At 38.1% G+C, this 26,684-nt stretch overlaps 1 protein-coding gene across 1 annotated transcript in view; it reads left to right on the top strand.

Moving 5' to 3' along the window:
- wdfy3 (WD repeat and FYVE domain containing 3) overlaps positions 1-26,684 on the top strand; it is a 332,679-nt gene that overhangs the window by 297,698 nt on the left and 8,297 nt on the right. Inside the window, exons 37-50 of the mRNA XM_048604494.1 lie at positions 7-21; positions 2,672-2,791; positions 3,678-3,795; positions 4,111-4,217; positions 6,374-6,527; positions 10,915-11,006; positions 12,159-12,371; positions 13,986-14,133; positions 14,844-14,998; positions 16,397-16,555; positions 19,373-19,552; positions 20,832-21,014; positions 24,800-24,899; positions 26,046-26,399. Coding sequence (XP_048460451.1) covers positions 7-21; positions 2,672-2,791; positions 3,678-3,795; positions 4,111-4,217; positions 6,374-6,527; positions 10,915-11,006; positions 12,159-12,371; positions 13,986-14,133; positions 14,844-14,998; positions 16,397-16,555; positions 19,373-19,552; positions 20,832-21,014; positions 24,800-24,899; positions 26,046-26,399 — 2,098 coding nt within the window. The remainder of the gene's footprint in view (positions 1-6; positions 22-2,671; positions 2,792-3,677; positions 3,796-4,110; positions 4,218-6,373; positions 6,528-10,914; positions 11,007-12,158; positions 12,372-13,985; positions 14,134-14,843; positions 14,999-16,396; positions 16,556-19,372; positions 19,553-20,831; positions 21,015-24,799; positions 24,900-26,045; positions 26,400-26,684) is intronic.

The following is a 26,684-nucleotide window of genomic DNA, read 5'->3' on the forward strand; positions in this document are numbered from 1 at the left end:
TCCGTAACACAAAGATGGGAGGTAAGTAACACGAAATGAATGACAGAACTGAAAACTTAACAGAGTGGACTAACATTTGTCATAATGTACATTGCATGAAAAAAATGTACAAGATATCTAATAGTTTTGCATAAAGACTTCATTCATGAATAAAGAAAAATCTTAGCCTGATCCTGATTTCAGCAACATCTTGATTCTTAAATGTTTCCAAAGCTTTTGTCTCTTCTACTCTACTCTAGCTCAAACCTTTTTGTACACGTTGATTTTTTTTTTTGTTTGAAGTAAAATATCGTTTGAACTTTTGTCCCCTTGCCTTATTCTTGTAATTTAAGTTGGAATAATACAATTGATTTACTCTTTTGTACACTTCTATATTTTTTTTCCCTGATGTTATTTGTTTAGCTTTTCCTAAAATAGATCTTTGGTAATCACCTCAACTACTCCCTATAATAAAATAATAACAGCATAGAAGGAGGTCATTAGGCTGATTGCAAGAGCATTCCATCCAGTCATTTTAGCCCCCCTACACTCTCCATCGCCTTTCAAGCCACAGCTGAATTTGCCTCTACCACATTTTAAAACAATGTATTCTAAATCATAACTATTCACTCCATAAGTTTTTTCCTTGTTTCTTCTTTGGTCTTTTTCCTAACCACCTTAGATGTGCGTTTTCTGGTTCTAGACCCTTCTGTGAATGGCAACAGTTTCACTGTACTCTGTCTAAACCACATGATTTTGTCCTCCTACATCAAACCTCATCTTGACCTTACTAAGAAGAGCACAGCAATTCTAACAATGTATCCACATAACTGAGGTCCCTCAACCCTGGAACCATTCCAGTAAATGTTTTCTGTACCCTCTAAGGCCTTTTCATGCTTTTCGAAGTGCACTTGCCAAGATTGGGCACAGCGTTCCAGTCGTAGCTGAGCCACTGCTTTATGATAGTGAGTTTCATATCCTAACCACTGTCTAGGTAAATAATTTTTTTTTTTAATTCGTTGAGATAAACAGCAGTGGTCCAGCAACTGATAATTGTGGAATACCACTCCCTGACTTTTGTAAGACTGGGTAACTCCCCGGTGGGTGATGGCCTAGTGGTATTGTCGCTGGACTGTTAATCCAGAGACCCAGATAATGTTCTGGAGACCCGGGTACAAATCCTGCCATGGCAGATGGTGGAGTTTGAATTCAATGAATATCTGGAATTAAGAATCTAATGATAACCGTGAATTCATTGTCAATTGTCGGAAAAACACATGTGGTTCACGAATGTTCCTTAGGAAAAGAAACTGCCATCCTTACCTGGTCTGGCCTACATGTGACTCCAGACCCACACCAATGTGGTTGACTCTTAACGACCCTCTGGGCAATTAGGGATGGGCAATAAATGCTGCCTAGCCAGCGATGCCCTCATCCTGTGAATGAATAAAGGAAAAAAAAACCACCTTTAACCCCGCAATCAATCTTCTATCCGGCCTGCTATTTGTCCCCTGATTCTACGCATTATAAACTTAGATCTGAATGTGATGTGCAGTATTTTAAGAAGGTAAATTAAAATTCAAATGTGTGTATTGTTTCCCCTTTATCTGCTGTTTCTGGAAAATTAAGTAATAAAGTTGATCAAGCTTGACTTTACTTTTTAGAAACTGCACATATTTTCAAAGTCTAAATGTTTCTCCATAGCTATTTCATTAAGGATTCTGTTTCTAATCTTCCATTAATTATGTTCCCTTATTTTTTCATTATGTTACATATAATTAATATAGCTATCCCATTCTTTGTCCTTTCTGTTGGTTATCATCAGCAATGTCTAGTTGACAACACAGAGTTGTTCCTTCAGCATCCAGTTCCATGCTATGGATTCATTGTCTCAGTTTTATCTATCTATTCGGGTGCTGTGTATGTTATTGTGCAGTTAGTCAAATTTATCTTCAATATTTATTTCACTTACTTGATTTTTTTAACAGTCCTTTTGTGCTCTCTTTTACAACTACATTTATTCCTTATATTCAGACCTGTGTTATTTCCACCAGATCCTTCCTCCAACTATTCTCCACGACCATCTTACTGATGCAAAATTCTATATACAGCCCTTTCGATACTTTGTGGGACACAGATCTCATTCTCTCTCATTTTTATGGAGTCCATCCCAGCATAACCATAGTTTTCTAACCCAAGTACTGCTTTCAGTGTTTCATTAATGGAACCTCTCCTTTTCACGAGTCTTTCAGAAATGCATTCTTCTTCCTTTTATCTTTACCAACCTACTACAAATATTGGTTTCTATTAGCTTAAATTCATGGCTGTTTCTTCTCACAAATGACTAAACCCACATTTATGCTTCTAATTAAATCAAGAGACCTTTGACTTTAGTAGAGTATGTGAGTGCTTGCTTTTTTCTCTTGTGTGAAGGGTTGAAATCTTGGTGTATGGCAACTAACATTTTTTTTGTGATGGGGTGGGACCCTGACATTTTTTCTGTGTGGAGGTCTAGTATTTGTATGATAATAAGTTGTCCACTTGCTAGTTTCATGTATAGAATATATGGCTCCAAAAAATTGAACATCCTTGATCTGCCTAATGCTTAGGAGTAAAATGATTTCAAATATACATCGTTCTGTGTGTGTAGCCAAGGGAAAAAAATCATTGTTCCTTGTTGCCTTTCTTTTAGAGAGGAGAAATCAGTAATTTCCAATATCTCATGCATCTGAACACATTAGCAGGCAGATCCTATAATGACTTGATGCAGTATCCAGTGTTCCCATGGATTCTTGCAGACTATGATTCTGAGGTATGAAGACTTCTGAAATCCATATTCTACGAAGGAAAATTAGTTTATACCTTATTGAATTTTGCTAAAAATAATTATTAACTACATCATGGCTTTGGTTTCATTTTGCAGATGTGAACTTTTCCAATACAGCCCATTGTTAGTTTGACTGTACAGTTTGATAGTGCTGAGTTGCTTTCTTAACTGCTTCAAAGATAGTTAAGAGTCGTTGGTGGATCATTTTCATTCCCTATTATTTTTAATCCTTTCATAGCTTTGTCCAAAGCTCTGAAACCCCCACCAAATGTCTCCAGCTTTACATCTCATTCTTCCTTTTGTGCTGCTTGTTCGAACCAGTTAATCTTAAACAAGCGCTTGACCATCTGTTTTAATATCTACTTATGTGGCTCAGTTGGGTTTTTTTATAACACACCTACAAAGCACCTTGGGATATCTTACTATAGAAAAGTCTATAAAAATTCAAGCTATTGCTGTAATGGACTAGTTGGCATTTTTACAAAAATTCAGTAGGTCTTTTTTGATACCAGATTTTTATTTCCATTTTTGTTTTAAGAACCTTGGGGTTAAGTAGTTCTTCACAATCACCACAAAGCCCTTGCAATATTGGGAACATTTAGAAATGTGTCCTAACTTCCCAAGGCTCAGCATTTCAGGTCCGTTAAGGGATATTTTTAAATATAGGCCTGACTGTTGTTAGATCCTGTTTCACATGCAAAGAGATTTAGAGATTGAATTGTAACAGAAGATTGAACTAATGATTATTGACGTGTTTTAAACCTTATTAAAATAATTCCTTTCTCATTTGACCCACCAAAGCAATACTTAATTTTTTTATTTACTAAAAATTCAAAAGGATGTGCTTTGAGTAATCCTTTTTCTTAAATAGGAACTCGATCTTACAAATCCTAAAACATTTCGGAACCTGGCTAAACCAATGGGGGCTCAGACTGATGAGAGATTAGCTCAGTATAAGAAACGCTACAAGGACTGGGAAGATCCAAATGGTAAAGTTATTTATAGAGATGGAAGTATAATTCTATTTGCATGCTGCATAAATAGAGGCAGAACCGTCTCTTTTTGTTGTGGTTTTTCTGATTAATGCCACTCAATTTTTCATGAACAGTCACCTCAATGTTTTGATATAAGGGGAAAAAAAGTTAAACTGGATGAAATAATTCTTTAACTGGAATACTATAGAACATTGTTTATGTGGATATTTAATTTTTTTTACCATTGTGAATAAGCCATTTGTTTTGGAAAAAAGTTATGTTGTTTTGAATTTAATTGTGGATAATATTTGTTCTGTTCTTGAATCCTAGGTGAAACTCCAGCATATCATTATGGTACACACTACTCTTCTGCCATGATTGTAGCTTCTTATTTAGTGAGAATGGAGCCATTCACTCAAATATTTCTCCGACTCCAGGTAACTAACATGCACTTCAATTATTCAATTTATGGTTACTTTACCACCACCTTTAGATTAATGCGTCTAGTCTTAAATTCAAAGATAACACAGTGTGGAGCTGGAGGAACACAGCAGGCCAGGCAGCATCAGAGGAGCAGGAAAGTTGATGTTTTGGGTTGGGACCCTTCTTCAGAAATGGGGAGGGGGAAAGGAGCTCACAAATAAATAGAGAGGAGGGGTGGGACTGGGGAAGGTAGGCAGGATAGTGATAGGTGATTGCAGGTAGGCAGTGGTGGGGAATGGTCAGTGAGGTCGGACAGGCACTGTGGAGCGGCCAAGGGAGTCGCGGAGAGAGCGGTCCCTAAGAAAGGCGGATAGGGGTGGGGAGGGAAATATATCTTTGGTTGTGGGATCAGATTGTAGATGGCAGAATTTGGGAGTAGGGGATCGCATTCTTGCAGGAAGGTGGGTGAGAGGAGGTGTAGTCTAGGTAGCTGTGGGAGTTGATGGGCTTGAAATAGATGTTGGTTTCAAGGCGGTCACTAGAGATGGAGACAGAGCGGTCCAGGAAGGGGAGGGAGGTATTGGAGATGGTCCACATGAATTTGAGGTTAGCGTGAAAGTTGTTAGTAAAGTTGATGAACTGTTCAAGCTCCTCATGGGAGCACGAAGCATCGCCGATAGTCATCAATGTAGCAAAGGAAGAGGTGAGGGATAGTGTCAAGAAAGCAGCGGAAGACGGACTGTTCCATGTATCCTGCGAAGAGGCAGGTATAGCTTGGGCCCACGTGCGTTCCCATGGCCACCCCTTAGTCTGTAGGAAGTGGGAGGAGTTAAAGGAGAAGTTGTTAAAGGTAGGGACGAGTTTGGTTAGGCAGATAAGGGGGACTGGTCGGGCCTGCGGGAGAGGAAGAAGCGGAGGGCTTTTTGGCCATCCGTGTGGGGGATACAAGGGAATGCGATCCCCTCCTCCCAATTCCTCCACCTCCGCCGTGTCTGTTCCCAAGATGGGGGCGTTCCACTCCCACAAATCCCAGATGTCGTCCTATTTCAAGGACTGCAACTTCCCTCCTTCAGTGATCGAAAATGCCGTCGACCGCATCTCTTGCGTTTCCCGCACCTCTGCCCTCACATCCCCTCCCCCCAAAAAAAACAAAGACAGAATCCCCCTTGTCCTCACACATCACCCCACTAACCTCCGGATCCAATGTGTCATACTCCGCCACTTCCACCACCTACAATCTGACCCCACAACCAAAGATATATTTCCCTCCCCACCCCTATTTGCCTTTCGTAGAGACCTCTGTCTCCATGACTCCCTTGTCCGCCCCACCACCCCCAGCAACTTTCCCTGCAACCACAGGAAGTGCTACACCTGCCCCTACACCTCCCCCCTCATCTCCATACAAGGCACCAAACAAACCTTCCACATTAGACATGGGTTCACCTGCACAGCCGTCAACATGATCTGTTGCATCCACTGCTCCCGATGTGGCCTCCTCTACATCAGTGAGACCAAGCAGAAACTTGGAGACCGTTTTGTATAGCACTTGCACTTTGTTCATGACAAATGACAACGCCTTCCAGTCGTGAATCATTTCAACTCCCCCTCCCACTCCCTGGGTGACATGTCCATTCTCAGCCTCCTCCAGTGTCACAATGACGCCACCCTCAAAGTGGAGGAGCAGCACGTTATATTCCGCCTTGGGAGCCTACAGCCTACAGCCCACAGCCCAATGCCCTAAACATGGATTTTACCAATTTCAAAATCTCCCCAACCCTCCCTCTCATCCCCGTCTCCTTGACCTGACACAACCTGTCCATCTTCTCTCCCACCTATCTGCCTGCACCCATCCCAGTGACCAATCCCCACCACTGCCTACCTGCACTCACCTATCACCATCCCACCTACCTTGCCCAACCCCACCCCATCTCTCTCTTTATTTCTGAGCTCCCTTCCCCCCTCCCCGTTTCTGAAGAAGGGTCCCAACCCGAAACGTCAACTTTCCTGCTCCTCTGATGCCACCTGGCCTGCTGGATTCCTCCAGCTCCACATTGTTATCTCTGACTCCAGCATCTGCAGTTCTCACTATCTTTTAAATTCAAAGATTATAGTATTTTCTCATCGCTGAATTTTTATTATGTTATTTGTTTGTGTCATTCTCCTTTCACAGGGTGGCCATTTCGATCTTGCTGATCGAATGTTTCACAGTGTACGAGAGGCCTGGTACTCTGCATCCAAACATAATATGGCTGATGTAAAAGAACTCATCCCAGAATTCTTTTATCTTCCAGAGTTTCTCCTAAACTCCAACAACTTTGATCTAGGTATGGTGTGCGTGCGAGCATAGAAATTTAATAAAAAGCGAACCGTCCCACGCTATCAACAATAAGCTATACTTGAAGGGACTGAGCAATAAAAATAAGGCTGCAATATAATACATCCAGTTCCCCAGCCTGTAGTTTGTATGAATAATCTGCCTTACAAGAAACATAAGGTTATGTGGTATAATATTGAATTTTGTCACAGCATCTTTTTAAAACTTACATTTATATATGGCCTTTCATACCCAAAAGAGCTCTGCTGCCAATTATATATTTTTGAAATATGGTCACTTCTCCACTGTAGGTATATAGAATCACAGATTTTACAGTGCCGAAGGAGGCCATTCAACTCCTAGTGACTGTACTGTCTCCTTAAAGAGCTATCCAGCTCGTCCCACTCTGCAGTCCTATCTTCTTAGCACTTTAACTTCATCACTTTCAAAATGTGACCACCAATTTTCATTTGGCAAGACGATACTGTTAATGTAATTTATTTTATTGCTATTGGTTAAGTAATAAGTATAGTCAAGGATTTTTGTGGAATAGTGAATTGGAATATCTTCCACCCATGAGACTGAACAGTCAGGCCTAGACTTTAATGTCTCACCTAAAATTCCGCCGTATCCTTAGAGATTGAGTTTTTCTGAGTTGAAAAGTTATCTTTGTTTTAATGTAGGTTTTGTTCATCCACAGAAGCACTCAAGTGCCAAAAAAACATTAACCTAGATGTCTGTAGGGATATTTTTCTCTCACATTGGCAGATTTTCTGAGCTGAGAACTTTTTCCGAACACTATTTTCCCCGCCTCATTGTCGTCCAGGAATTCCCAAATGCAAGTGTCTCTGGTGTTCAGATTAATGTGTTCCACTCACCCTCGTACAACTTTCTAATAGGCATATTAATGATATGCAGTTGTGCCTATCCATGCTATGAGACATCAGAGCAAATGTCTTGGCCAGAGGTTCTAAGGAATGCCTTTGAAAGAGGAGAGTCAGAGAGAAAGGCAGAGAGGTTTAGAAAGGTAATTCCAGCACTTAAGGCTCAGGTAGCTGGAGGCATGTCCACCAATCATGAAGCAGTTAAAATCACGCATGCTCAAGAGGCCAGAATTAGAGGAGCTCGAGTATGTAGCAGGATTGTTGGGGCTGGAGATGGTGACAGAGATGGGGAAGTATAGGGCAATGGGGGAATTAAAATATGATCCTTTTTTTTTTAAAAGTAACATTTTAACTATGGCGCAATGTGGACCAGCAAGCATATGGGTGAAGAGGATTTGTTGGGCGTTTGAAAACAAAGTTTTGAATGATCTCAAATTGTAGGCTAGAACATGTACGCTTTGATGCCATGGCAGCAGTGGAAACATGATGATGAGGGATTCAAACGTGTAACTCTGAGAAAAATTGCCTCAAATTTGAGAAGTGACACAACGCTTAAGGATTTTGAAGAAGAATGAGAGTTGTAGATTGGACGGTAGTTTACAAGAGTAGAGGAAACAGGTTGGTATTTGAGGATCGTACTGATACAGATCAGAAAGAACAGTGCCTGAGAAAAGTACTAATGTGGGAGCCAGGAATGGAAGTTGGATAACAATTGTTTAGTGGGTATGAGATTGACAGCGGGAAGTGAATCTCAGGAACAAGGTGATCTTGGAGAGAATGAGAGAAGGTGAGGGGGGTAAAAAAACATGGAAAAGATGCAAGTTCCGGGCTAGTGCAGAGACTGAAGACTTTAAGAGGAGGTTTAACCTGGTGGGTGAGGAGAAGAGAAGGCAGTGACAAAGTAACTGGATCAACCAATTCATGAGCTGCTCGCTTGTTGGAGCTGAATGAGGAAACAAGAAAGCAAAGAATTTAAGACAGTTTTCAGAAAAGGATGTCAGAGTTACCTTAGTGTTCCAGTTGGTCCTGGAACAGTGAACAGCTTTTGCAGGTGAGAATAGGGCCTAACAGTGTTTTGTGGTATTGTGGGTCTGTTTGCTTGAAGTTAGGGAAAACAACACAGTAGAATGTGCTGTAAATGAAAGGCCTTACATGAGCCAGTTTGCGGAAATTAAGCCATATACCATGGCACCTAGCTTACTATGGTGTCTCGGCTATGCAAATATGTAATGAATATGTTCAAGCTTACTGCTGACTGAGGAGATGAAGCAGAATGGAGATAATTCAGGTCATCAACCCAGAAGGCATCAATCCATGAAGGTTTGTCTGAATTACAGGCAGCAACTAACAACTCTTCCCCTCTCCTGTCTCTCACACATGCACGTTTGCGTGGGTGTGTGCACGCACACACACCCCTTTGTGTGCACAGTGAAGTTATAGTTTTCACCTTTAACAAGGGAGTGGAAAGTTAACCAGAGATTTGTGGTGATGTGAAGTGACTCTGTGTATGAACTTTGTCACATTTCTGACGCTTTGAATGCCTGCAAAACAATCAGCTAAATTTAGATAATTTAAGGAATCTATAAGACAGGATATAGGTTGTACAAAGTAGATCACTTGGCCATGTCATGGAATCCATCAGTTTTGTGATGGATATGGTTGGAAATGAGTTTAGACTTCTCGCACAAAAAGCACGTTCCATAACTTTGAAGTTAATGTGCTTAAGTAAAATCATTCTTCACATGGATTGGTGTTGATATTTAGTGCAAACACTATTTGCATTTCACCTCTGTCAGAGCAGATGTTTAAGCATGATTCCACAATTTGATATCCTGAATGAGAAGCACTGGCTGATGTTACCATGAGGGACCCCCCTCCTCAATGTCTCCCCTCATCTGAGACATGGTGACCCTCAAGTTAAACCACCACCAGTTGTCTTTCTCTGATGCGATAACAGCCTATGGTCTGGTAGACTATATCAACTCACCTTTTCCTTTTTACACAGGAAAAAGACCCATTAATCCAACTCTTTGTTTTCTGACTGCCAACCAGTTATCTATCCATGTCAGTACACGGACCCCAATACCATGCACTTCAGTTTTATATGCTTCTCAAAAAAACTTCATTAGATTTGTCAAACATGACATTGCTTTTATAAATTCATGCTGAATCTGTCTAATCCTGTCACTGTGCTCTGCTAGTAAATCTTTTAAAATTAACTCTAATACTCTCCATGGCCACTTCCTTCATTACCCTGGGATGTAACTTATCGAGCCCTGGTTTTTAATTCCATCAATTTCCCCAACACCATTTCCCTACTAATACTGATTTCCTTCAGTTCCTAACCGTCACTAGACCCTATACACTCCAATATTTTTAAGATAACCTACGTTTGTCTTAACTAATTTTTCTTTCTTTATATACCTGTAGAAGCTTTCACAATCACTTGTATATTCCCCACAAACTTACTCTCGTATTCTGTTTCCCCCTCTTAATCAATCCTTTTGTCCTCCTTTGCTGAAATCTGAACTGCTGTCATGCCTCTGGTCTGCTTTTTTTATTTGTTTGGCTAATTGCTATGTCCCTTCCTCAGATCTTACGTTATCCATAATTACCCTTGTTAACCGTGGACAAGCCATCTTTCCCATTTTAGTTTTGTGCCCAACAGGAACAAACAATTGTTGCAGTTCCTCGATGCACTCTTTTTACATGTTTGCTGTTTCATATCCATTGTCATCCCTTTAATGTTCCCCAGTTTATCATAGCTAGCTCACACTCATTGTTTCCTTTATTTAGATTCAAGACCTTCGTCTCATAATCAACCATGTCACTCTTCATCTTAATGAATATTTCTATCATATTATGGCCACTCTTCCCTAACGAGCCTTGCACAACTGGATTGCCAATTATTCCTTTCTGATTACACAATATCTAATCTAGGATAGCTTGTTCTGTAGTTAGTTCCTCAACAAAACCATCTCGTATATACTTTAGGAATCCCTCCTTTACAATATTGTTGCTGTTTTGATTTCCCCAATCACTACGCAGATTAAAGTAGCCCATAATTACAGCTGTACCTTTATTGCTTGCATCTCTAATTTTCTACTTAATATCTTCTCCAAAATTACCCCTGCAGATTGGGGGTTCAAGTACAATCCTCACTAATGTTTCTGCCGCCTAGTGTTTCTAAGGTGTACTCATACGAATTCCACTTCATTGAAGCTAATATCCTTCCTCGCTGTTGTGCTAATTTACTCTTTAATCAGCAATGCTATTGCACCTCCTTTTCCTCCTCTTCCCTTCTGAAGAGGAGTTACTGAACCCTAAACATTAACTCTGATTTCTTACCAAAGATGCTGCCAGACCTGCTGAGATATACCAGCAATTTCTGTTTATGTTCCTTCTCCTTTGTTTATGGTTCTGTATCTTGATAAACATATTAGCTGTAAAATTGGACATGCTCCTTCATAATGTTTAAAAAAGATCAATTTTCTATCTTCCATATATATCTAGGTTATAAGCAGAATGGCATAAAATTGGGAGATGTGTTATTGCCACCATGGGCCAAAGGGGACCCAAGAGAATTCATCAGAGTTCATCGTAAGGTAATATTGGCAGCAGTATTAACTCTTTGATATTCTGTGTTATTTATTACTTAGCACTACGATTCTTGAGTGGAGAATATTGTGTTCATTTTAAATACTTGAGCTTCTGAATTGAGGATGCTGTATACTCTATTTTAGACAACATTGATCAAACTTGTATGTTATGCTTGTGTTATGACAGTAAATTGAATATTTAAATGGCAATGATCACTAAATTTTGTAGTATTGGCTTTTCATTCTCAATGCGGAGTTACCAAGATATCTACACATCTGGAGGTTCCCTTCATCTTTGGAATACCAGACAAAATCCCATCCAATAGTGGATTGTAGGAATCTTCAGGGAAGGTGGTAATGCAGTCATAATGTCACTAGATCAATAATTCAAAGGCTCAGGTTAATCTCTGGGCATTAGTTCAAATCCCATATTGTTAATTGGTGGATTCAAATTCAGTTTGTAAAACCTGTAATAAAAAGTTAGTCTCCATAATGGTGACCATTAAACTTTCATTAAATGTCATACAAACCCATTTGGTTTACTAATGTCCTTTAGGAAAGAAAATTTGCCATCCCTGCCTAGTTCAACCTGCATGTGACTCCAGATCCACAGCTCTGTGTTTGTCTCATAACTACACTCTGAAATGATCTAGCAAGCCATTCAGTTCAAGGGCAAGTATGGATGGGCACATGTGCTGGTCTTTCCAGTGATACCCAAATCCTGTCAAAGTATACAGAAGATATTACTTTCTGTTTCTTAATCAGATCCGGTAGAACTATCTCTGCAGTCTTGTAGGTTTATCATAATATTTAAGCTGGGCCAGCAAATGTAAATTCTCATGTAATAGATAACGGATCTATCTTGCATTGAATGGTCCTCCTGTTGGTGTTGGCAATATTGACATGCAGGATTATGTGGGCTATTGGTATTCTTGCTGGTATTCCAAGTTTATACACACTTGGAACAATTGTACAATACAATATCATCATATTTTTGTGCTTTGAATATAGCAGTTATCTTTGCTATTAAGTAAAAGGCTTCCGTTCTCTTCAGTAAACAAAGTCAGATACTGATATTTTAAATAGATACTGGGTTTACATCATCTAATATCACCAGTTGCTCTTAATGCTGTGATTTTCATTCATGCCTTGTTTCAGGCATTGGAATGTGACTATGTCAGTTCACACTTACATGAATGGATCGACTTGATCTTCGGTTACAAGCAGCAAGGTGCACCTGCAGTAGAAGCAGTCAATGTCTTCCATCATCTGTTTTATGAAGGGCAGGTGGACATTTATAATATCAATGATCCACTGAAGGAAACTGCAACTATTGGCTTCATCAATAATTTTGGACAAATTCCCAAACAGGTATGTAACAGTGCACGGCACATAACACATCAATGCTTTTCGTTATTTCCAGGCTAGATCATTCCAACGCTGATGTAGCCAGCCACCCATCTTCCACGCTCTGAGCTTAAGTTCATCTAAAGCTGTGATGTCAATATCCTAACTTGCATCCAATCCAGTTCCACCATTTGCAGTCGTTGACTTACATTAGGTTCCTGCCTCTCAGCATTTAATTTTAAAATTCTGGTCCTTGAGTTCAGTTCCCTTTCCGATTTTGCGTTCTCTATCCTTGTACCCTCCAATACGCTTAATGAGTTCTGCCTTCTTTCAATTCCTATGTATCTTCTACTTCCTTCATCCCATTAATGGTGACCATGCTTTCAATTATCTACATCAAAAGCTGTTGGAATTCCCAAGACTAGATGTCTCCACATTTGCATTTCTCTTTAAAGATTCTCCATAAAACATACATCCTTGATCAAGCTTTTATTCACCCTGTTCTAATATCAATTGGCTCAAATTTATATGATTTATTAAATTGACTTTTCTTTGAATTGCTTTGGTCGTTTTTCCAATGCAGAGTCATAAATACAGGGCTTTTACTTTGTTTGCTCTGGTTTTACACTAAGATTAGCTACAAACATATACACTCCTTATTAAATAAGAGTCTTTTCCTTTGGAATGGAGGCTGTTTTCCTGAACTCAGCTCTACATGAATTCTGTACTCACCATCTCACAACTGCCAAAGGTATGCTGAATCACACTGAGGTCAAGGGCCTCCAGTAGGAGAATTCAGCCCTTTGGTATAACCCCAATAACCAAGCATGTCTACCAGTATGATGTTTGGTTTACAGTTTCAGAAGATTCAGACATTATACATAATTTGAAACCCACTGAAGTTTAAATTCCTCCTCGCATATCCAAGTTTAGTTCACTACAAATGTTAAAAGGTTAGTTGAGTGTTTTCAACGATAGGAGTGAGGGAAGGAAATAGAATAATGCTGGACAAATACAGATTTTAAACAATTATTCTTGAATCTGTGAGAATTATGTAAATTCAGACAAGTAGCCAGTGAATAACATTGGGTTGGATCGATATATGAAGACCACCTTAAAAAGAGGATAAGACTGATTTGTAATTATTACAAAAAAACGCAAGATAGTCATGCCTGTACTTCTAGTCACAAACACTTAGGGGGAAGACAGTAACTAAGAATATGTAATCTGTATATCTGTGGAGAATTGTTTTTTGGTTGGATCCAAGCTCTTCTATTACTGTGTGAAGAAGGAACAATAAATGATCAACTTTCTAATTTAAATTCTGTTGGTTAATTTATTGTTTGTTCGAATGACACTAAACAAAAATTCTGATATATTTGGCTGCTTTTATGAAGAGAGAGAAATTCCAATAATTTTAAAATTTTTATGGATGTTTTTATGTTCCATAATCATGCTAAAAGCTTTCCTTCTTCTCAATGTGCACACTGTCAAAGTTGTACAAGTGGAAAATCTCCTTACAGCATCTACTAAAGTCAGGACAATCTTCAATTAGAAAGTTAAAAAGGCAGAATATTGCAGTAATGCAATTAAATGTAGTTTAACATTCTTAAACACATTTCTGTTCATTTCTTGCAGCTGTTTAAAAAACCTCATCCACCAAAACGAACACGTAGCCGGAATAATGGGGAACCATCTGGTGTACCACCCTCTCTGAGCTGTACCACTGACAAGATCTTCTTTCATCATTTGGATAATCTCCGACCATCTTTGGCACCTGTTAAAGGTGACACCTCTTTAAAAGCTCCACATGTTTCGTGAGAATTATCTGTTAAAAATAGCCCATAATTGTTTCTATTTTTAAAAAAAACTCCTAATTTAGTTGTATTTAAACATAATCATTTTTGTTTTGTTAGTTTTCCTATCTTGATTTAAAATTATCCAGAATCTAGCTATTTGCCTTGTTCAGCAACTGATTTTATTACAAAAAAAACGGCCTGTCATTGTCCTTTATTTAATTCCCAAATTACTTTGAAATTCCCAAGCCCAACTGCATCTGTATGATGTTTTTCTTTTGCTGCAAGAGCCTGTGATATCTCCAAGTGCTTATATGAATCTGAACTGAGAGAGCCTAAACTTGACAACTTAAACCAGTAGATGGGGACTTTTCACAGAATAGGACTCTGGAATTAAATGTGTATCAAAACTTACCATTGATTTTGTGCTACTTGTTAGATCATGAAGGAATTGTGAAATACAATGCTTTCAATTAATTAAAACTATACAGTATACAAGTGTTCTACATGGCATAAATTTTGAGCTCCAGCTGAAAGTTCAATGCTGTGTCTTTGTGTGAATTGTAAAGTATGCCTTTGTTCATGTATTTATGTGCTATACAACTTCCCCTTCTGTCTGTGCAGTGCCAAACATGGATAGATTATACTGACATTAGAAGAGGCTACTTTTAGGCTTAATGAAGTTTTTTTCTTTCAACAGAACTGAAAGAACCAGTGGGACAGATCATTTTTACAGATAAAGGTGTTCTAGCAGTAGAACAAAATAAAGTGCTAATTCCTCCCAGTTGGAACAAGACATTTGCTTGGGGATATGCAGATCTCAGTTGCAGAGTTGCAAATTATGAATCTGACAAGGTGTGTAACTGGATCCTTATTATAAACAGCTATTTCCCATAGGATATGGGGAAAAAAGGTTGAGTTGGAGAAAACTTGTGTGAAATGGGTTATTCTCTTTCAAGTATTTTTGGCTTTGTTGTTAATTTCAATTTGGGTGAATTCTTTAAAGGAAAGATTGTTCTTAAGTTTTTGTGCATATTTCTGAATTTTGAAATTATAGAAGACCCTAATCTATATGTCCTTGGCCTTTTAGACTTTCCAATAAAGCTCCATGTTACCTTGAGGAACATCACCTCATTTTAATTGCACACTTTACAACATCTGGACTCAACATTGACTTCAATAAGTTCAAAACTAAAATTTTGGCCATATTCTTTGGATTGTTGCTGTAGGGGATGACTTTGCTTTTGTAATTTACCACTCCTCTAGACCCACTTTTTCAATTATTGCCATCTCCTTTTTCATTTCATCACTCCTCTCATTGAACAGATCTTCTATCTTTTCTCAGATCTTCCTGTTTACTCTGCTCTTCCCTTCCTTCCCACTTGCCCTGCTGCTGTACTTGCTTATGACCTGTTAAATCTCAATTCTAACAAATAAAGCAAAAAACCAGAGACCTGAACTCTGCTTCAATTTCCACTAATGCTGCTACACCTTCTGAGTATTTATTTCTATTTTTATTTCAGATTTCCAGTATGTACAGCACTGTTTTTCCTAATACTTTATTTTCTTCCTTGTAGCCAAAGATATCAAATCAGAACTGTTGTTATCTGTCGGGACCCAGAAGTGTAAAGTTTCTTTTGATTATTTGTTATGGTCATTTCTCCCTGCGCCACTAGCAAGTTGCTTTTTCGTTATTAAAATAATGTAAAGCAAAATGTATAAAATATGGTGCCTAAAGAAGAAGTGTAATTACATAGCACCTTTCATGAGCTCTGTCCTAAATAAATCATCAACTAGTGAAGTGCTTTTGATGTATAGTCATGTTTGCAAAGCAAGCAAGTGTTGCAGCCAATTTGTATACAACAAAATTCAACAATCAGTACCAAAGTAACTGATATGTTAATGCGATATGTGTGTGAAGAATAAATGCTGGTCAGTGCACTGAGAGAACTCATCTGCTCCTCTTCAAAAGTGTCACGACTATTCTAGAGTGGCAGACAAACCCTCAGTTTAATGTCTCATCCTCTGGACTGCATCTATGCAGCATTCCATTCGTACTGCACTTGTGTATCAGCATAGGTTAAGTTTTAAAATTCTGGGTAGACTGAACTAAGGGCAGCTCCTGTTCTGCCCACGCTAAAAGATTTTTTTTTAACACTTAAAACCATCATATTTTAATTTGAGACTCCATAAAAGTATTTACAACATGGAGTGTTGTGTTTTACTGTTGTATAATTCCTATTTTCCTTCTAGGCTTTGATAGTATATGAATGCCTGAGTGAATGGGGACAGATTTTATGCACAATTTGTCCCAACCCTAAGTTAGTTGTTACTGGAGGAACGAGTACTACGATCTGTGTTTGGGAGATGGGTACCTCCAAGGAAAAAGCTAAAACGCTGACCCTTAAACAGGTAATTCAGTCAATACAGTATTGTATGTTTTGGTCTTAGAAAAATTAAAGTAATTATACTCAATCCTGTGACATTTTGTTGCTATTGTCATTTGGAGGAGTTCTCTGAAATCCTGTGTCAACATATTAAAGTTATGAATTGTGTAATGAACATTCTCTTCCAGCATATTCTTCCTAAGTAAACAGGTTGTTTTGGTACTCTCTTTAGACACATCATGCGATGGTTTCTTTTAGTTAGTTTAGAATTATCTAAGCAATATTATCAACTGCTCACTGGGAACGGAAAGTCAAAGTGAGCCCTAAAAAGGTGCAGTTGACCACTGACCCCACATTTGTGCTACTGATGCAATAAGTAGAAAATCTTTGCCTTGTGTGTCTCAGATCTTCGTGCTCCATATGCAAGAAAGATGTGTGCAGACCTTACAAATCAAGATTTCGTGAATAATATTGAATAGGGTTTCCTGTTTAAATGAATAAAAAGATTGTCATCTTGGTCGTTTCTTGAAATTGTGATCGCATCAATTTTACTTCAATTCATTTGAAAATGCCCTTCAGAAATTTGATTTAAACTGGTCAGTCTCTGCTGTTGTTGTACATGGAGAGCTAAAACCATTTGGCCTTTAAAAGAAAATCTGATGAATAGTAGAGATAATTGTAACAAAGCATGCAGATGTAACTTTGTCCTTAATATGTCATTTGCGTTTAAATTATATTTGAACACTGGCCCAATTAGTTTGCAACAATTTACGTCATTTTGGAAACAAAACCATTGACTGGTTTTCAACATAGTAAATCTTTTACATCAGCCTATGCTGAAGAGTTGCAAGACTGTCATGCCACTTGTGCCTGTTGGATGTGGACAAGTATAATTACAATGTGATAATTTTGCTTGGATATTTTAAACTATAAATTTGGATGTGAAACTTTTTATTGAAAATGATGTGTGTGTAAGTAAAATTTTCATTGTATTGCTTGATAATCTCATTGTAATAGACACAAGGAGTTAAAATGGTTAGTTGAAACCAGATACAGTATTCTAGTAAAGTGGGTTAAAAAATGAGGATTAATTAAACCAAGCTACACAGATGCAAATGAGTACTTACTTTAAAGTTATGCATTCAGAAGTTAATTTTGTATTTTCATTATGTATTTCTGTTTAAATTTATTATGAAAACTACCAAAATGAATTGTAATGCAAACCTTTTGACCACTTTTGACAGTACAATTACAGTGTAACAAGTTTACACAAACTTGTTAAAAACTGGCAGTGAACACAGCAAGTTATAATGACAAAGGTTTTTGATAAGTATGTGCAAATAAGATTGTTAACATAAGTTTGCATAATAACTGTGGCCATTAAGATTTGTAACTGCAGAAGTTGGCACAAAAGTTGACAAACATGTCAGTAGAAAGTAAAGTTCTGTGCACAGTACATGTTTTATATACATATGTAATAAATAATCATTTGATAGTACGGAACTCGAATATAAGTGAGAATAGATACATTTCGTTGAAGCTTTTCATCTGCACTCGTCAGGACATTTCGCATGAATAGCAATTCAAAGAGAAAACCAGTGTATATAACTGCATGACAGGAGAGTGCTTATTGTTTGGCAAATGGACTCTGGTAGCGTTATTCCCACGGAGGACATGCCCATCAGTGCTGATTGATGTTTAAAGGCCAAATTTAAATTTTAAATCAAGCGGTTTGACTCCGGTTGGTCAGAGCATTAAACTGAGAAGTGAACGAGCAAATGGTTGTCACTGATTTTTGTTGAGCTGAAACAGGCGCAGTGAGTATACGTGTTCTTTCTGCCTTCAAAGAATGTGTGATAATAGGCGTAGATTCCAGTACACACAAGTGTGCCACACTGCAAACCCAAATGACAATCCTAAATTAGTTGTCAGCGTAATTCCTCGCATACACCAGGATTATCGAAACATCCATTCGCTTGCATGGATTATGTTGAGGTTGTCATCACCAACATCACAAGGTACCAGATTTCCTGCAATTCATGAAGGGCAGCAGCAGTCTGTGAATAATTAATTCCAGCAGTAGCAATAAAGTCACCAAAGGAGAGTTTCCTCTTTACACCCACTCACTCCTATGGATGCCATTAATGTTAGGGTTTAGCGCTTGGTTCGGGTTTTAACCTGCCCTGTCTTTAAATTAATGATGGCAGAAAAATAATATCACTTCAATTAATGGAGTTGAGTTAATATACCTAGATTTTAAATCATCTGTGTAACAAATAGATTTAGCAACTGTGTGTAGTAGAGAGAGTTTTACTCATTCAAAAATGCATCTTTAGATATCACAATCATAATGCATTCGGGAAAGAAGTTAAGTGCCCCAACAGTGATGCATCATTTTGATTATTTCCCAAACCCCTTAAGTTAATTCAGCTTTGGGCAGAAGTACATTAGAAAATCAAATCCACCAAAATGGGTATAACTAATTTCTATACAGAAATAAATACTTTTGTACAGGAGTCTGTGGGATAAGAGAGTTCAGAAGCAGATTGAAAATCTTGCTATAGAGCTATTATCCTCTGCCCTTCCATCCCAGAAATTGACTTGAGCATTTCAAAAAAAAAAATTTGCATATCTGACAGATGTCTGGTGGAATGCTAACAACCTGAAATTTTGCTGTTTCTGTCCTCAAATCTGGCCTTGCTGCTGAGTATTTCCAGCATTTTTCACCACTTTAATTTTGAATTTCTAGCATTGGTATTATTTTGTTTTTGTTATGAGTCTTTTAAAATTTAGTTGTAATAAGTTTATACTATCAATAATGTCTCATTTTGCTCTGTTTTAGGCACTCCATGGGCACACTGATGCAGTCACTTGCTTGACTACTTCATCAGCCTATCATATAATCGTCAGTGGGTCACGAGATCGAACATGTATCATTTGGGATTTGAATAAACTATCTTTTGTCACACAACTGCGAGGCCACAGGGCACCAGTGTCTGCTTTATGTATTAATGAATTAACAGTAAGTACGGGATTTCATCCCAACCAACTGCGAGTTATGGTTGATAGAAAGCAGTGACAAGATTAATGTAAATTTGCTGCCTTAGTGCAATGTTTTCTGCTCTTCAAATTATACCTGAAATATTCAAGAAAGCAACTGGGATGCTATCCGTCCGTACAAGAGGAATTGGACATAAAAGTAAGGATATTCTTCAGTTATACAAGGCATGGTGAGACCACTTCTCCAATATTGTATGTAGTTTTGGTCTCCTGACCTAAGGAAGAATGAAAATACATTGGAAGCATTTGAGATTTATAAGATTAATATTTGGAACAATTGGGTTAGCTTAAAAGGATAGGTTGGACGGTTTAAACTTGTTTCAGCTAGAGTTTAGGTGAGTGAGAGGTAACTTGATTGAAGTGTATAAAATGGCTTTGACAAGGTGGACTGGGAAAGAATGCTGCTTCTTGAGGGTCAATCCAGACCTACGGAGCATTGTTTTAACATTGACGTCGCCTTTTGAGACAGATGAGGAAGTAGTATTTTCTCTGAGAATTATGCAACTTTGGAAGCCTGCCTCTGAGGCAATGGAGCAGGCTATTGAATATTTTTATTCAGATGGGATAAGTTCTTGTTAGGCAGGGAATTGAGTGTTATCCAAGGTAGATCGGAATGTGGAATTCAGCACATAAACAGTTCAGTCATGATTTTTAAATAAAATTTATTCACTGGAGGGATGAGTGTGTTGCTGGCTGGACCAGTATTTATTGGTCACTCTTAATTGCCTAGAAGGCAGTTAACAGGCAACCACATTGCTGTTATTGAATGGTGAAGCAGGTTCAGGTGTTCAGATGGCCTGCTTCTGCTTTGATTTTGTATGTTTGTATTGGTATTGACAAAGGCAAAGATAATCAATAGCCTCTCACCTCAACAGCATGCCTGAGATTCTTTTTGTAATTCCTATTCAAAACAGCGTTACTCGTTTCAACTGAGATCCACTTATACTTCAAAATTTAGAGAGATTTCTACATGAATGAAAGTTATTCATGATCCATATCTAACAAAGCAAATCTATATGGTATTTCTTGGTATATAGCATTATTGGTATTGCCAATATTTATTGTCCATTTCTATTTGCCTTTGAAAAGTTAATGTAATAGATGTTAGTTTATGTTAGCTTCAAACATTTGACTCTCTGCCATTACAATGGTTCAGTTTTATTTTCTAGTTTAAATTAAAAGCATTATAAAATGTTTCTGCTTTTACTAAAATCTTCCTCATTTTACAAAATCTTCAATAGGGAGACATTGTCTCTTGTGCTGGAACATATATTCATGTATGGAACATCAATGGAAACCCAGTGGTGAATGTGAATACATTTACAGGACGCAGCCAGCAAATTTTTTGCTGCTGTGTATCAGAAATGAGTGAGTGGGACACACAGAATGTTATAGTCACTGGACATTCAGATGGTGTGGTCAGGGTAAGTAATGTATTCTGTTGTCCTCCAGTCAGTAATCATTCAGTGTCCCTTGCTAGAGCATCTAAGAGAGAGAGAAGGGGGGGAACATGGATTAATTATATAGCTTTAGAATCCTGTACTATGTAGAGTCATACAGCATAGAAACAGACCTTTCAGTCAACTCATCTACACCAACCAGACATCCCCAATCTGACCTAGTTCCAGCATTTGGCCCATATCCCTCTAAACCCTTCCTATTCATATACCCATCCAGATATCTTCTAAATGTTGTAATTGTAGTTTGCCTCCACCACTTCCTCTGGCAGCTCACTCCATACGTGCACCAACCTCTTCATGAAAAAGTTGCCCCTCAGATCCCTTTCAAATCTGTCCCGTCTCAACTTAAACGTATGCTGTCTAGTTTTGAACTCCACCCTAGGAAAGAGACCTTGACTATTCATGTTATCCATGCTCTTCACGATTTTATAAATCTCTATAAGACCAGCTTCAGCCTCCGACGCTCCAGGGCAAAAAAAACACCTATTTAGTCACTTCCTATAACTCAAACCTTCCAGTATTGATATTTAGATGTGTTCTATTTATCATTTTAGTGTCCATCTGATCCATAAGGTTAGTTGAATGCTACTTTTTAATGTTTGAAATATCAGAATGTACAGAGGTAGAAAACTTGCTACAACTAGCCAAAACCCTGGTTTAGACCACACCTATATTCAGTTCTGGGCATCATACCTTAGGAAGGTTATATTGGCTTTATTTTGTGGGGGCGGATGGCAGGAGGGGAGGGGGTGCGCCCTATGGTATGGGTGTAAGTGCATTAGAATTTACCTGACTATTACTCCAAAGATGAAATTATAGCAATATCTAACATACTTTTAATGTAATAAAGTTCAGAGGTGCTTCACAGGAACACTATAAATATAAAATTAGACAATGAGCAAAATTAGAAGGATAGAGCGCATAAATTGGGGTTATAGTCTGCAGTATTTTAAAGGTTAAAAGAAGATAGGATTAATTTAGTGTTAGTTTGAAATATCCTGCAAAAACTCTTCAGTGCCCTGGTCAAACTAACTGTTACTAGTGCGTTCAGTTTTTGCCACTAAATCATAAAGGAAATCAACAAATCCTGCAGTTCAAACAGAGAGGATCCACAGGACTATCTGTGGAGGGGTGAGGGATGGGTGTAAAAGGTTTGACATATGACAAAAGGCTAAATAATCTCCAGCTCTTCACAAATGCTTTATATTGTAAAGAATTCTGTGACAGCCAGAGACTGTGAGAAAAGCTATATAAATGCAAAGGTTGTTTCATGTATAAGTTGAGTGTGCTGATGGCTTTTAATGTGACAAAGCCTATAATTTTTCAAACTGCTGCTACATTCTCTTGATTATAGTGTTTGAATCTAAGAACAGTTTTTTTGACATGAAACCGCGTTTGATGACACTGATATCCTGACCAAGGTCAACTTTTGGTGTCATCCTCCATTTGGATGAGTTTGTAACAAGTCATTTGAGGTTCACTTCTGTGACCTTTCTCAAGATTTCTTTCCCTATCTTCTCAAGTATTCAGGGCTCCTTGCAGATATATTTTTAAGGGTTTTTCCTTAAACCAGTGTGCCTCCTTGCACCTCGACAACATTCAAGACTCGAGCTGTCATTTGGAATTGTCTGCCTCTCACTTTTCCCTTGGTTCAGAGTTCTACATAAGTGTTTTTCACTGCTTTCTGTGTGTTGTGCCATGCTCCATGCCTCAAACTTGATTGCATAATTTCTTTGACTCTAATGTATTGATTTTTATTTTGCTATGTTGCTCTTTTCTGTCTCTTCCCAAACACTAGGAAATCAACTCTCCCCAACCCGTTGATCTGATTCCCACTTATAGAAATACATTTCTTTTAAAATCAGCTTTTGATGATCTCAAAGCCATGTATAATTGCTACTGTGTAGAGCCCTGGTTAAAATTGAGAACCAAGGTGAAATACCGATTCTTCTCCTTTTTTGTCCTATAATCATAATTTAACTCCCAGTGTAAGTTACATAGAACTCCTAGAAGCTCAAAACAAGTAAGAGACTGGTCCAAAGTTCCTATACCAATGCCATCCTAACATCCGTAACAATTTCCTACATCTTTTGCAGTGCATACGATCTAAAAGATGTATCACAGTAGATAACTGAGATCACTATGACAAGTGTGAAAAAAACAAAGAACTGCAGATGCTGAAAAGTAAATCTGAACAAAGGTCACTGGACCCAAAACATTAACTCTGATTTCTGTCCACAGATGCTGTTATATCTGCTGAGTTTTTCCAGCAATTTCTGATTTTGTCACTGACTTTTTTTTTTCTCCTCTACAGAACTCTTCACTGAGAGTAGTCACCCTCATTGAACCTCCATTTAAGATCCTAATTCTTGCACAATAATATTAAGCTGCATTTTTGCCCTACTTCTAACTGGCATATCATTCAAAATGAGATTGTACTATGTCTGAAACAGTGCTGCAACCAGGCTGAGGTGATGTTCCCCATTTGTGGCAGTTCTAGATAGGATGTCCCAAACCATTCAAGCTCCTGGGTGAGAAGGAATGAATTGGCTCTCCTCCTTTAGTCATCAACCCCCTTGATTGGTTGCAACAAGGATAATTTGAAAAGGATCCATTACCTTCTGAATATCATTGTCCCAGAGCCAAATATGCCTAACTTTTAAAAGAAGCCAATTTAACCATGCTTGCTTGAATTAACAAAGTGAGGTTAAACATTACTACATGTGAGAAACAATACAAATGTAACACACAAACGGGCGTAAGTGGTATGTCCAAAAATATAAAAAATTTATATGGATTAGTCTCTGAATTATTCCCAAAGAGCTGATACTTTTTCATCATGGCAGTTACAATGAGGATACCACTAGCACAGATGTTGGCAGGTGAACAGTAGGCTTCACAGTCTGTAATTTTACAGATTTGTTGAGATACTTTCAGTTGTGGTTAAATACCAGCATTCAGGATGGGAGAAACTGTTCATTGTCTTGTTTCCTTTTTTTTAAACTAGTTTGTGGCACTCTTGAGTGAAAGAAGTTCTTTGTCTGCAACAAAGGGTCACTAGGTAATAGTTCTTCAACGATGACCTTCACAGCACACTCATGCTCAAATGCAAGTTGGCACCCATGAGAACATTCAGTCTCAGTAGTCCACTCCAGTAGAGTTGAAACTGATTTTTTAACCCCTGCCCTTGTGTATTCTTCAAAAAGAAAAACACAACATATGTCTACAGTTTGGGACACAATGAATTGAACAAAAAAAACAGGCAAATTGTAATCCCTGATAATGAACAATTTTAATCACTGCTGTTACAACATTGGGTTAAAGAAACCTCAAACAGACTGGACTATGATTTCTTGTAACTACAAAGCTAGTAAAGGATGGACAATCTCTGTTTAACAACAAGCCATCCGTTACAGGTTATGTTGTTAAACAGGAGTTGTCAGCTCTTCGTTATCATAATCACAAGAAATCACAGTCCAGTCTGTTTGAGGTTTCTTTAACCCAATTTCATAACAACAGTGATGAAAATTGTTAATTATTGCAGATTGCAACTTGCCTGTGTTTCTGTTCAATTCATTGAACTTTCTCAAAAACTTGAGATTTATTTTATCTTCTCCCATATTTTAGACTTTTGACTCTCGATGGGTTGAGTAAATAAAGACACATTATGGAAGGATTTTAAAGAACAATTTACTGTAGTGTTCATTTAATTTCTGTCTTAATTAATCACCATTTATTTGTTTCTTCAGTTTTGGAGAATGGAGTTTCTGCAGGTTCCAGAAACCCCAGCTCCAGAAGAGACTATCAAGCTTCCAGAAAATGATGATTCTTCTGCGGACGTACAGCTAGGTGAGAGCACGTGCTATGGAATAATTTGCTTCTTTGATATTTTACTCAATGCAGAATAGAATAAAACCAGGACATTGCCAAGAATCTGGCAGCATTTCTCATTGGTTCACATTAGACTTTTTGAACTGAGACATAGTGCTGAAGAACAGTGCATGTATTCTTCCTGATTTATTCAATAACTATGGGCCAATAGGATTTGCTACTATCCACCATTTTGCAATGGTTTTAGTCAATGCCCTCCCACAGTGTTGATTGTTGGTTCTGAAGCCTTCATAAGCCTCTCATGGACCAAGTGCACATCGTTTGAGATTTTTACCCGATCCTAAAATGTTCACTGGGTTCTGCTGTGGAGGGCCCCAGTGTGTTATCCTGTCATGTGTTCCAAGGTCTCCAGGATGTGATTTCCAGGGGCTCATTGCAATTGGTACTGAACTAATGGCAAAAAATTAGATTTCTAATGAAGTCTTAATATGGTGAGTGTATGTGTTTACATGCTTGATTATAAGAACTTGAGTGAAAAACTTGTAACATTTTGTTCATGACATAATCAATTTATTTTATGAATTGTTGGAAACATTGAACATTATATTCTGGCTGTCCACAGACTGAGTGTGTTCTTAATTTATATATCTTTATGTACAAGTAATTCTTCAGTAAAACCTTTAATTTTCCATTTGGTGACGCTGTTGTAAGCTTGGTCTGCTGTTTTTTTTTGGGCAACACATTTGGATTCTATTATGTAATGCAAAGTTGCACAGTGATATTTTATAATTGCGAAACATTGATGTTGGTAGTCAAAGTTAGCCACCTTATAAGGAAATTTCAAAACGAGTGAAAAATGTAATTATTTCACACCTTATAAGGGTAGAATGCTGAGTCAGCTGAAATAAAAACAACACTAGTTTCCCTATTTTGGCTGTTGATGAAATCAAAGCCCCATTGGTTAAAACTGTTCTATATTTTTAAAATGGACTGCTGTAATGCTAATAGCTGTAGCCATAGAAATAATATGAGAGAAATTGCAAGTTTTGACTACTTAAACATCTATTTACAAATCCTGGAGGACAATATAGAATCTGAAGTTTTTTTTTCCTGTTGTTGCAATTGTGTGGAATAAGATGTGGGATATTTATATTTGGAATTTAGATGGGGATGCCCAGGATGAGGAAAGCAGTGATTCAGACCTGGAGGATCAGTGCAGTACCCAGGACCCAAAACCCAAGCAAAGCGTATCTGGCTGTCCAGCAAATAAAGCAAAGGGCATGTCCGGGCGAGCAGCATGGTTTGTAGATGGAGATGAATCAAAGCGTTGGGCAGATCAACTCAGCCTGGATGAGAAGGATGGTTTTGTTTTTGTAAATTACTCAGAAGGCCAGCCTAAGCTGCAACCTCAAGCTCAACAGCAGCCTCAAGTTCAAAGTCAGATGCACTATCACCATCATCAACTTCAACAGCATTCGATGCAGAGTGAAATAAAACGCCATAATCAGCTAAAACAAGGTAACTGTTTTTACAAATATATTCCACTTAGTCACTTATTTCTGTAAGTTCTGCTAGCATTAAAATTCTCTTTTCATTGTATGACCTGCACTGATAACAATTTCTTGATTGGCATAGAGTCATACAGCATGGAAACAGACCCTTTGGTTCAAATCACCCATGCCGACCAAATTTCCCAAAATAAACTAGTCCCACTTGCCTGTGTTTGGCGCATATCCTTCTAAACCTTTCCTATTCATATACCTTTCCTAAATATTGTAACTGTACCTACATCTACCACTTTCT

This window comes from Rhincodon typus, chromosome 1, assembly GCF_021869965.1.
Source record: "Rhincodon typus isolate 14 chromosome 1, sRhiTyp1.1, whole genome shotgun sequence".
NCBI classification, from domain to species: Eukaryota; Metazoa; Chordata; class Chondrichthyes; order Orectolobiformes; family Rhincodontidae; genus Rhincodon; species Rhincodon typus.